This window comes from Ascaphus truei, chromosome 19, assembly GCF_040206685.1.
Source record: "Ascaphus truei isolate aAscTru1 chromosome 19, aAscTru1.hap1, whole genome shotgun sequence".
NCBI classification, from domain to species: Eukaryota; Metazoa; Chordata; class Amphibia; order Anura; family Ascaphidae; genus Ascaphus; species Ascaphus truei.
This window is the reverse complement of record NC_134501.1, coordinates 30,766,265-30,779,463: the sequence shown is the minus strand read 5'-3', so window position 1 is coordinate 30,779,463 and position 13,199 is coordinate 30,766,265. Positions and strand designations below refer to the sequence as shown.

General features: G+C 42.6%; 1 protein-coding gene across 1 annotated transcript in view; it reads left to right on the top strand.

Annotated features, from left to right (window-relative positions):
- The window catches only part of LOC142470124 (chymotrypsinogen 2-like), a 113,403-nt gene extending 105,310 nt beyond the window's left edge, over nucleotides 1–8,093 (top strand). The window contains exon 8 of the mRNA XM_075577071.1: nucleotides 7,022–8,093. Within this exon, the coding sequence (XP_075433186.1) occupies nucleotides 7,022–7,183 (162 nt within the window). The 3' untranslated portion in view covers nucleotides 7,184–8,093. The remainder of the gene's footprint in view (nucleotides 1–7,021) is intronic.
- The last annotated feature ends 5,106 nt before the right edge of the window (nucleotides 8,094–13,199 follow it).

Sequence of the window (13,199 nt, the reverse complement as noted above, 5' to 3'; positions counted from 1 at the left end):
GAGATGTATGACTGGTAAGTTAAGATCCCACGTAGCAATGCAGTAAGGATATAATGTTAACCACCTGCCGGTGACCAGTACTAGTATAACATCCAATTAAAGGGAACAATAAATGATAATTAATCAGCATCCAGATGATGGAATAAGGAGCAAAGAAATAAACTCACATGAGATGTGTGTCTCCAAGTAGTGGTGAGTCCTTGAGTCCAATGATCCTGGGGTATAGGTGTGCCTCAGTCTGTAGATTTGAATGAACCAGGAGAGAGAAAAAAACGAAGCACTACATCCAATGCTATTGAGCCAGCAAAAATAACAGGCGTGCATTCCCACGATAATTCACCGTGATAAAGGGCTTTTCTAGTCCGAAACGCGTTGGTGTATTGTTTGCTGCAATGATCCATTAAAATAGCCTTATTTTTAATCGTGGGAACGCACTCCTGTTGTGTTTGCTGGCTCAATAGCATTGGATGTAGTGCTTCGTTTTTTTCTCTCTCCTGGTTCATTCTAATCGCTGCTCTAGAATGACAATTTCCTCCCAAATTCGTCTCGGCAGATAAAGTTGGCGTGAAGCTGGTGAGAAGCTTCTGAGGCAGCGGCGAGTGAAGGAAAAATTCATTTTTTCTTCATCGGATTGATGCCGGGGGTCTCCAAAGCTGATACACATGAATACCAGCACGAAGGTCCCGGCATGAATCAGATGCATGAAAAATGCATTTACAGGAAACTTCTTTACCTTAGCGGCTAACCGCTAAGGCAATGAAGAGTTTAACCTCTGGTGCCATGTTTTTTGTGGGTAGCGGGATGGGTGAAGTTGGTATTTGGCACTTGTTGGGTGTTTAGGCCTTGTGGGGGGGTTGCGGGTGGAGTTAACCCCTCATTATCTTAGTGGTTAATACCTCTAATGTAATGAAGGGGTTAACCCCTCCCGCTACACATAGGTAGGTATAAAACACCCTCCAAGGGCCAAATGCCAACTTCACCCATCCTCGCAACCCACGATAAACATTCAAAAACACAACAACCCTACTGCCCACCTCGTCTACCCCCAAAACTCCTCCCCCACCCCCCAAACACATACAGTACAGTAATTGGCAAAATTACTCTTATCCAGATATGGATAATAGTTCATTTGCCCATTCAAAATTAAACAGCCAGCCAGCATAAATAAAGTAAATAAAACTTGTATTTACCCCTGCCATCATGAAGGGCATCCTCGTCAGCATACTACAGGGCCATGTCCTCCATTGGCAGCAAGACTACAATTATAAAATACAATCTAATGGCCCCTAATCCCTTAATCACTTTACTCACCTTAATCCCTTAATCACCTTAATAACCGCTATAGTAATTAAGGAGTTAACCACCCTCACTTTAAGGGATGATGACACATCCTTTAAAACTAATGAAATATATATCACATTGTACAGAAACCAATGGGATTGTCTTCAATCCCATTGGCTGTATTATTATGTGATATGAGTCATGTGGTTTTAAGGATGTGACGTACCTCCCTTGAAGATGATGTCACATCCTTAAAAAAAAAAAATCTGCCCCTAAAATGTTACATCACAGGCCCTATAAAAGGCCTGTTCCGTCACATTTTAGCTCAAGAAGACGACGAGGCAATTTCCATTGCTGGATTTAACATGGGATACTTTGGATTACAACTAAAGAAGATAGAAGATTAAAGAAAAGAATGACAGAAGAAGATAGAAGAAGGCGAAAGAAGAGGGTAAAAAAAGAAGATTTTTGTACCCAATACTGATGTTCAAGGAGGATGGAGTCGGATTGCAGTAGATGACGTCTTGGGTCCAGAGCTTCCTGATACGTCGGGATTCGGAGGTGAAGACTTGTAAAGGTAAGACAAATGTTGAATGTATGTAATTGCCTTTTTTTAGTTTTTTTTTATTGTATTTATTTCTGTTTAATGTTTTTCATTGCCCATTGACTGCTAATGTATTAATCTGTGCCCCTTTAGGGTACAGATAAATACAGTGACAGGCAATGCATTTTTTGGCAAAGACTTGTTACAATTGATATTTTTTCTATTTCTGTTTATTTTTTTCACTAAAATGTTTTGATATTTGGATGCCTTGTTTTTAGTACATTTTAGGATTGTTTAGCGGTTTTATGTATTTAATTGTTTTGTAGGTTAGTTGTATAATTTCTTTCATTGAATTGTTAGCTAGTGGTTTTATTTCTTGAATTGTTTGGTTGGATAGGTGTTTATTTAATTGTATTATGTTTTGGAATAACATAATTTAAATTATTTTGGTGATAGATTAATTTTATTGATGTGTACTTTAGGCTTTTTAGTTCTTTTATTGTTGGGGTTTTTAGGTTCTTGTGTATTTCTATTATTATTGTGTACTGATGGCCTTAATGATTTTTATTAGGTTGACCATTGAATGCTATTGTGGCTTATCATGCCCATATTATATGGGCATGGTGTACCACTGTGCCAATCAATGGGTAAGAGGGTGGTTATAGTAGAGCCAGGGTGGATGGTTAGGCCTCCCAGGTGGGTAGCAGGGGACGGAGGTTAACCGCTAAGCTGATTAAGGAGTAGGGGCCATTAGATTGTATTTTTTCTTGTACTCTTGAGCCAACAGAGGATATGGACCTGGAGTATGGTGATGAGGATTCCTTTCATCATGGCAGGGGTAAGTAGAAGATTTATTTACATTATTTATGCTGGCTGGCTAATGTTTCGTTTTAGAATGGGCAAATTAGCTATTATACATATGTGGATAATAAAATAATTTTGTCCATTACTGAACTGTATGTGTAGGGGGGGGGGGGTTGTTCGGGGTAGTAGGGTTGTTGTGTTTATTTTTTGGTTGTAGAGGGATTGGGTGAATTTGGTAGTAACCCCAAGGGTGGGTGTTTAGGTCTACCAAGGGGTAGCGGTACTGGTTAACCTCTTAATTACCATAGCAGTTCCCACTGTTATGGTAGGGAAGGAGTTAACTCCTCCCGCAACCTTCACAGCAGGCCTAACCAACCACCCTGGGGCTACGACCCCTTTCATCCACCCCCTCTGCCCCTCCAAAAACAGGCTATTGAAGTTGACCCCTTCATTGCCTTAGCAGCAAGCCGCTAAGGTAATGAAGCAGTTTATATAACAATTGTAATACTAGTACAGATGAGCACAGGGTCACCAGAGCAGAACCGAGTTGGTTTCAGGTCCGGGGACCCCCTGCTTCCCGAGATACAGGCCCCGTTATGGGATGCCGGTATCTCTTATGCATTTAAATGTCTTACGTCACGTTAACGGGACATTTAAATACATAGGATATACTGGCACCCTATAACGGGGCCTGCATCTCGGAAAGCAGGGGGTTCCCGTACAAGAAATCAACTTGGTTCTGCTCCGGAGACCCCTAGCTCGTGTACACTTGTATTAAAATTGTTATTAAGGGGGCGCGCATGTGACGTCGGGGCGCGCATGTGACGTCAGAGCGCCTGCACGTGTGCTAGTTAAGCTCCGTTCATCCTGCTCATAGATTTCGATATAAGCCTCCGATCGGCACCCTGTAGCAGCCCCAAACACACGGCAGCAGGCAGGGGAACATCAGGAGATGCCTCCGAAGGAGGACAGGAAAGTTGCGGCCCCAGATCTGTCCCATTTCATCTGGAGACTCTCCATGTCGGCAGGAAAAAAAGATGGGCCCGGGTTGCGTGCACGGGCACGTGCGCTGTCGGAAGCAGTACAGGAGGAAGATAGAGACATTTTTCATAAACTAACGGCGGCCAGATGCGCTGTAGCAGCAGCATGGAAAAGGACACTCCCGCCCTCCATAAGAGAGGTTATTAGAATGGTTAGGAACGTGGTGAGAGAGCAGAGCACTGCCGCAAAAAAGAAAATCAAAAGAAGAGGGCCTGATGCAAAAAAATAAATTATTTATTAGGCATGATAGCCAAAAAGAACAAACACACTAAGGTTTAAAAACTCTGACGCGTTTCCCGCCGTGGAGGCGCTTTATCAAAGAGTGCTAATGCTCCATAGAAGTCGGATTATATAATGGTCAGAGGCAAGTGTACGCCCACAATTAGGTTGATGCTGAATGGTATATGCTGAGGGATATAAGCAATCAGCTAGATCCTCAGCCCAGCAGGATCTGCAATAAGAGAAGCGCCCTAAACCTCTGAACACAATATCAATCCGATGGAGCTTGACAATAAACAACAATTAACATGTGAAACAATAATCAAAAACAGAAGACTAATATCCCTACAAAAACAAAACAATTTTCAAAAAAGAAAAGAAATCAATAAGTCCGAAGACAGTAAAAAACTATATATAAATGAACACTATATTATAAATAAATATGAAAGAATAATAATAAATTTATCCCTTAATATAAAAAAAGTGGTCTAATATAAATAAGTTACAGCATGTGATAAGAGAAAACTGAAGTGATTATAGGTATGTAAAAGATATGTGTAATTGGCAAAAATAAATATGCCTAATAAAAAATAATAAAGTTGAAATTAATATGTTATGTATGTTTAATTTCAACTTTATTATTTTTTATTAGGCATATTTATTTTTGCCAATTACACATATCTTTTACATACCTATAATCACTTCAGTTTTCTCTTATCACATGCTGTAACTTATTTATATTAGACCACTTTTTTTTTTTTTTATATATTAAGGGATAAATTTATTATTATTCTTTCATATTTATTTATAATATAGTGTTCATTTATATATAGTTTTTTACTGTCTTCGGACTTATTGATTTCTTTTCTTTTTTGAAAATTGTTTTGTTTTTGTAGGGATATTAGTCTTCTGTTTTTGATTATTGTTTCACATGTTAATTGTTGTTTATTGTCAAGCTCCATCGGATTGATATTGTGTTCAGAGGTTTAGGGCGCTTCTCTTATTGCAGATCCTGCTGGGCTGAGGATCTAGCTGATTGCTTATATCCCTCAGCATATACCATTCAGCATCAACCTAATTGTGGGCGTACACTTGCCTCTGACCATTATATAATCCGACTTCTATGGAGCATTAGCACTCTTTGATAAAGCGCCTCCACGGCGGGAAACGCGTCAGAGTTTTTAAACCTTAGTGTGTTTGTTCTTTTTGGCTATCATGCCTAATAAATAATTTATTTTTTTGCATCAGGCCCTCTTCTTTTGATTTTCTTTTTTGCGGCAGTGCTCTGCTCTCTCACCACGTTCCTGATCTTTACCTAAGCATCGCAGCACGCCTCGGTTTTTTGAATGCGGAGCAGCTGTTCCAACTGAGAGGATTCCCCCTTCTAGCTACGCAGTGGACCGGGTTCAGCCAGTGTGCAGCCGATAACCCTGCTCCCTCACCTGTCCCGGGAAGTCACAACACTGACGGACCCAGCGCGGAGGATTGGAGCGCTCCGTCTTCCCCACCAGCAGCCGCCACCTACCCCCCTGCAGCGATGGACCGGCACATCAGGAGACTTCCAGCAGGCACCCGGTGAGACGACAGGAGACTTTGCGTGCAGGTCTCCATTACATCCGTCAGTCTCTTTCTACCGGGTTGCCGCATGTTCGGCTGAGGAGGCTATCACCCCACCATCCATCTTCCAGGGGGGGGTGTGTTCCATCGGCGTGGGGATATTCCTTCCAACGGCTCCAAACAGGTGAGGTGAGGGTATTCAGGCCCGCATACACCATCGGCATACCCACGGGACACTCAGACCGCTTTATTCACTTAGCTATACCGATTTTTTAAGTGTTTATTATTATTCATTGGACTACCTGGCATATTTGAAGCACCACCTGGGGGTCATCCCCACTTTTTCTTATTAGAATGGTTAATGAAGTCCAATTAATGGAAAAACTTACCTCATTTTTTAAACATACTACATGAAAGTATGAGAGGGTCTGGTATCCCTGGGATGTTTGATAGGGGAGTGGTCCCGGAAGGAGATAAGGTTTGGGAGTGTTGGGTGTAGAATGTGCTGTTGTATGACATGTAACGTGACTGTTGATGCTTGTAAGAAGTCTGATATAAAATGGTTGTTCCCCCCCCCCTCCCCACCCTCCTTTTCCTCTTTTGTACCCCTCCCTTCCCCATTTATGTTTGAAAACTTTAATAAAAATATACGTTTTAAAAAATAAAATTGTTATTAAAACAGTGCATCGCTGCAGGTAGACAGATGAGGCCGTTTGAGAGAGGCGAAAAGCACATCGTTGGCTCCTCGCCTATTTTGGCATTTTGCGATCGCCGGTCTTCAGCGTCTTTTTTGAATACCATGATAACTACGCTGAAAAAATTGGCTGCGTAACAGGCCCAGCGAGACGTTTTATGACGGCTTCTAGAAGAGGCCTCTAATAAGGAAAACTAAAATCAAAATGCTAGGGCCCATCTCTACATGAAAGGAAAGGGTCCCATGGCATGTAATACCCCTTTGGCGCATATAAATTAAGGAGGGGGGATTTATCAGTCAAAAAACAAAAACAGCACAAGATTCATCAAAAATAAATAATCCAAATTAAAGTATTGGGATAAATCTGGGGGAGGGTGTTTTTGTATTAGTAGTACCCACATGTTGCACAGGGCTGGCGCCAGGGGGTTTATATAAATAGCTTCTTCTTTTCACAATTACAAATGTGTGCTACACAAGCCCGAGATATCTGACAAACATTTATAGCCCATCAAATGCTGTGCTTAGTAATACAGGACAAAAGGTTATTTGCACCCACTCCAAGCCTAGGCTCTACTGAGTGTACGTAGACCATACCCCACAGACCGGTAATTACTGAGTGTACGTAGACAAGACCCCACAGACAGGTAATTACTGAGTGTACGTAGACAAGACCCCACAGACAGGTAATTACTGAGTGTACGTAGACCAGACCCCACAGACAGGTAATTACTGAGTGTACGTAGACTAGACCCAACAGAAAGGTATTTACTGAGTGTACGTAGACCAGACCCCACATACTGGTAATTAATGAGTGTACATAGACCAGACCCCACAGACAGGTAAATGGCAATTGTGACTAAATTTCTCATTTCCACTTTCAGGGCGACTCTGGAGGACCCCTTGTTTGCCATAAGAATGGAATCTGGACCCTACTTGGCATTGTGTCTCGGGGACATTTCAACTGTTCCACCTCATTCCCAACATTGTGTACTTCTGTCCTCAAGGTCCAAGCTTGGGTTAACCAAATTATTGCCTCAAATTAGTTTCCAACCCTCCAGAAAGAGGAGTTCCTGTCTTTTTTTTAATCCTGTATCAGTCTGATATCTGTTTCCAATTGTTACAAGTGAAAGGGCATTCTTCTATCCAACACAAAGCTCTCTGTGACATTTGGTGGCGGCTGTTTTGCCACGACTTGGTCACCACCGGCGATTATCCGCCACGCCCCTCGCCACTCAGACATCTTTTCGCTGGCTGCTTGGCCGCCAAAGTAAACCCCAAACCTTACCCTAAAAAGCCCTAATCTTAACGCTACTCCCTACACTAAAAACCTTAACCTCTTATCCTAACACCCCTCATCTTATCCCCTAATGCTGACACTACCACCTACCCTAAAAACAATAACCCCTTGCCCCTTTTCCTAATCCCTTACTTTAAAACCCTTAACCCCTATCCTTAACCCCCTACCCTGACCGCTAAAACCTCTTAAATGAACCGACCTAATAGGCGAGATGGCCGCAACCAAATATCCGATTGCAGTCCAAAGTGGCCATTGGGGCTGTCTTCAGAAAAAAATCCACATTGATGTCAATGAGGATATTCGGCTAACAATACTTCAAACAGCCATGTGTGGTACTCCAGTCTGCCCCCAGAGAGGGCTGTGTAACAAAGCAATGTTTTACATTTATATCTGCAACGTGTGACATAGCGCAGGAGGATACAACCACCAAATGAGCCTCATTTTTACAATATTTGCAACAAATGTGTGCGTTTTTATTATGCGCCGGGACACATGATACCCAGGTTTGTTTGTACACCAGGAAAAAGTTGGAGTATAAAATTGACGCATTTATGTATCAGGAACGAAATCAGATCAGTTGTTATTCCGTCTGTTAGCGCTGACAATATATGTGTATTACACTCCTTCATTAAATCCAATGTAATGCCTGCAATCTTTATTGCGTTATTTCTTGATTTCCAACGTATTAACGCGGATAATAACGGCTGCCAAGTCTGCGATATTTAATCACGTGCCAAGTGCGCAGAAATGTCATAGATTCACGCGCATGGCAACAATCTGCGTTGCTACGTAGAAGGAATTCCAGATTTAAAATATCTGCATAAAATCAGGGCCAAATATTTGTTACACATGATACATTGTATTGTATTGTATGTCTTTATTTATATAGCGCCATTAATGTACATAGCGCTTCACAGTAGTAATACATGTGGTAATCGAATAAATAACAGATAATATAAATAACAGATCATGGGAATAAGTGCTTTAGACAAACATAACATTAAGGAAGAGGAGTCCCTGCCCAGAGGAGCTTACAATCTAATTGGTAGGTAGGGAGAACGTACAGAGACAGTAGGAGGGAGTTCTGGTAAGTGCGTCTGCAGGGGGCCAAGCTTTATCTATCATGTGTTCAGAATGTTCACAGTGCTATTCGTATGCATCTTTAAGCAAGTGTGTCTTAAGGTGGGTCTTAAAGGTGGATAGAGAGGGTGCTAGTCGGGTACTGAGGGGAAAGGCATTCCAGAGGTGTGGGGCAGTCAGTGAAAAAGGTTTAAGGCGGGAGAGGGCTTTAGATAAAAAGGGGGTAGAAAGAAGACATTCTTGAGCAGAATGCAAGAGTCGGGATGGTGCATAGCGAGAAATTAGGGCTGAGATGTAAGGAGGGGCAGAAGAGTGTAAAGCTTTAAAAGTGAGGAGAAGAATGGAGTGTGAGATGCGGGATTTGATTGGAAGCCAGGAGAGGGATTTCATGAGGGGAGATGCTGAGACAGATCTAGGAAAGAGTAGAGTGATTCTGGCAGCAGCATTTAGGATAGATTGTAGGGGAGACAGGTGAGAGGCAGGAAGGCCGGACAGCAGGAGGTTACAGTAATCAAGATGGGAGAGAATGAGAGCCTGAGTCAGAGTTTTAGCAGTCGAGCAACAGAGGAAAGGGCGTATCTTTGTTATATTGCAGAGGAAAAAGCGACAAGTTTTAGAAATGTTTTGAATGTGAGGGGCGAATGTGAGAGAGGAGTCGAGTGTGACCCCTAGGCAGCGTGCTTGGGCTACTGGGTGGATGATCGTAGTTCCAACAGTAATGTGGAAGGAGGTAGTAGGGCCAGGTTTGGGAGGAAGTATGAGGAGCTCTGTTTTAGCCATGTTGTGTTTAAGGCGACGGAGGGCCATCCAGGATGATATAGCAGAGAGACATTCAGAAACTTTGGTCTGTATAGCAGGTGTAAGGTCAGGTGTTGAAAAGTATATTTGTGTGTCGTCAGCATAGAGGTGATATTTAAACCCAAAAGATGTTATTAGGTCACCTAGAGAGAGTGTGTACAGAGAAAAGAGAAGAGGTCCCAGGACAGAGCCCTGGGGTACCCCCACAGAGAGATCAATAGAGGAGGAGGAGGTGTTAGCAGAAGAGACACTGAAAGTACGTTGGGAGAGGTAGGATGAGATCCAGGATAGAGCTTTGTTCCGAATACCAAGTGTATGGAGAATGTGAAGGAGAAGAGGGTGATCCACAGTATCAAATGCTGCAGAGAGGTCGAGTAATATGAGCAGAGTGTAATGACCTCTGTCTTTGGCAGCATGGAGGTCGTCAGTTATTTTAGTGAGGGCTGTTTCCGTGGAGTGAGCAGTGCGGAAGCTAGATTGTAGAGGGTCTAAGAGAGAATAGGTGTTGAGAAAATGGAGCAAGCGAGAGAATATAAGACGTTCAAGGAGTTTAGAGGCAAAAGGCAGGAGGGAGACAGGTCGATAGTTAGAAAGACAGGTAGGGTCAAGCTTGCTGTTTTTGAGTAATGGTATGACTGTTGCATGTTTGAAGGAGGATGGAAAGGTTCCAGAGCAGAGGGAGGAGTTAAAAATGTGTGTGAGCGTAGGGATTATAGTAGGAGCAAGAGGTTTTAGGAGATGGGAGGGAATGGGGTCAAGAGGGCAAGTGGTAGAGGGAGAAGTGGCGATCAACAGCGACACATCCTCCTCTGAGACAGTGGAAAAAGAGTCAAGAAAGGCAGGAGGAGAGTTAGGAAGAGGTGTAGGATGGGAAGAAGAAACAGAGGGGATGTTCTGACGTATGGATTCTACCTTTTCCTTAAAATAGTAAGCAAAGTCCTGAGCGGAGATGGAGGAAGGAGAGGCAGCTGAGGGTGGTTTGAGTAGAGTATCAAAGACAGAGAACAGTCGGCGTGGGTTAGACTTGTGCATGTTGATTAGTGCATAAAAGTAGGCTTGTTTAGCTTGCGAGAGGGCAGAGTTGAAACAGGATAGCATAAATTTGTAGTGAAGGAAGTCTGCGAGAGTGTGAGACTTCCTCCAGAGGCGTTCAGAGGAACGAGTGGAGGAACGCAGCATGCGTGTGTGGGAATTTAGCCAGGGTCTAGGGTTAGAAGGGTGAGTGCGGCAGAGAGAAAGTGGGGCATGTAGATCAAGAGAGGAGGACAAGACAGAGTTGTAGTTCCTGACCAGGTTGTTGGGGTCTGTAGCAGAGCTGAGAGAGGAGAGGGAGGAGCGTAAAGTGGACTCAAAGTCAGGTAAGTGAATAGAGCGCAGGTTTCTGCAGAACCGGGGTGTAGATGGAGGTGGAGAAGGGGAGAAGCGAGATAGAGAGAATGAGATGAGATGATGGTCAGAGAGAGGAAAAGGGGAAATCGGAGAGAGAGAAGTTCTTAGTGAAAACCAGGTCTAAGTAGTGGCCATCCTTGTGGGTGCTGGCTGCAGTCCACTGTTGAAAGCCAAAAGAAGAGGTTAGAGAAAGAAAGCGGGAAGCCCAAGGGAGAGAGGAGTCATCAATGTGTCAATTGAAGTCCCCAAGGAGAAGAACAGGAGAGTCTGAGGAGAGGAAGAAAGAGAGCCAGGATTCAAAGTGAGAGAGAAAGGCAGAAGGGGGATGAGTAGAGGTAGGTGGGCGATAGGTGACCGCCACATGAACAGGGAGAGGAGAGAAAATCTGGACAGTGTGAGCCTCAAAGGAGGGAAAAGCAAGAGAGGGAGGAATAGGAAGGGTTCGGTAACGACAGAGAGAGGAGAGCAGGAGACCCACGCCTCCACCCCTGCCATCAGTGCGCGGAGTGTGGAAGAAGGAAAGGCCACCATAGGAGAGAGCAGCTTTCAGAGCAGAGTCAGACTGAGTGAGCCAGGTCTCAGTTATAGCAAAGAGAAGCAGGGAGTGAGAGAGAAAGAAGTCATGCAAAGAGAGTCCATACTGATTGTATTTGTAAAATGGAAATAAAAGACAAACTACAAAATGTTATACATCTTTACTTATTATTATAGTTGTGTATTTGTTCTAGAGATATTCATAATGTCCATTCCGGGTGTTTTTCACTCATCCCCCTGTCGTATTATGACTAAATTGTAAGCTCCTTGTAAATCCAATGTAGTACAAATTGAGGCTCCCTGAAATCTATCAAAGAGTTCAGAAATTAAAGGTAAAGGATACTGGTTCTTTATCGTGATCTTGTTAAGTCCTCTGTAATCGATGCATGGTCTAAGAGATCCATCCTTCTTTTTACGGAGAAAAACCAGCACCTGCATGAGATGAGGAAGTCCGGATAAATCACTTTTGCAAGTTATCTTGAATGTATTCTTTCATGGCCCTGGTCTCTGGAGGTGAAAGTGGGTAGGAACATCCTCTCCGAGGCACCGAACCGGGCAGTAGGTCGATGGGACAGTCGAATGACCAATGGGGTGGTAACTCCTCAGATTGGACTATTTCAAATACATCCTAAAATTTTAAGTAGATTTTAGGCGTTCATGTTTATCTGTTCCGGTCTTTAAATCCTGCATAGTTTCAGGGAAGGAATACAACAGTTCTTTAAAACGTAAGGACTCCATTGGAACTGTTGAGATCCTGTCCAATCTACATGAGGATTATGCAACTGGAGCCATGGCATTCCAAGAATGACATCGACTGTAGGAGTGTGAATGACGTCCAGTTGGATCTTTTCGGTGTGATCCTTCCCTGTGTGCAACTGTAAGAAAACTGTTTGGAGAGAGATAAAGTACTGTAGGTGCATGGGATGAGGGAGCGGGATCACATATGCAGACAAAAAGAAAAATGCAAATAGCACAGCACAATTATAAAAATGATGATAAGTGTAGACAGAAATCTGTAGGTGTTACACTCACATACAGTCATGTGAAAAAGAAAGTACACCCTCTTTGAATTCCATGGTTTTACATACAGTATCAGGACATAATAACAATCTTCTGTTCCTTAGCAGGTCTAAAAATCGGGTAAATACAACCTCAGATGAACAACAACACGTGACATATTACACAGTGTCATGATTTATTTAACAAAAATAAAGCCAAAATGGAGAAGCCAAGTGTGAAAAACTAAGTACACTAAATTGTAAATTGCACCAACATTTCTAAACAAACAAGCAAAATACATTCAAAATACATTAAAAAAAACAAGCATTTGCACAAACAACCATTGATGATGCATGTATGTATGTATGTATGTATGTATGTATGTATGTATGTATATCCATAGAGCCATACATAAATACAGGGGCAATGAATGTGCATCAAAAATAATTCAATCACAAAAAAAAAAAACATGTAAAAGAAAAATAACATACATTTAATGTTTTTACTTACCTTTAGATGGCTTCACCCTCCGAATCCCGGAGACAACGCATGCTCATGAACCAATCCACGAACAGGAACCTGGTAAAAAAAATCCCAAATCTTTATCTTCTTTCTTTTTCTTCTTCTGTAATTTGTAATCCAATTTGTCACTTTCTTGTGTCTCCTGGGGTCTACGGGGTCTCCATCGTATCTTCTTCATCTGTATCTTCGTCCGGCACGCCCTTGTCCTCTTCTTGCTGGAAGAGGACCGTCCTCCTCGACTTCTTGGTCTTTCATGAAATGGTTCCCATGGGCCTGATTGGCAAGTGAAAACCATGCGATTTTTTTTTTTTTTTTTGGTGACATCATGTAAAGGAAATTAACCCAGCCAATCAGAATGGCTGTGCTTCCTTTCCCTTATACATGACGTCAACAAAAGCAAGATGGCCACCTTCACATGGTACTTGAGCCAATAAGATCGT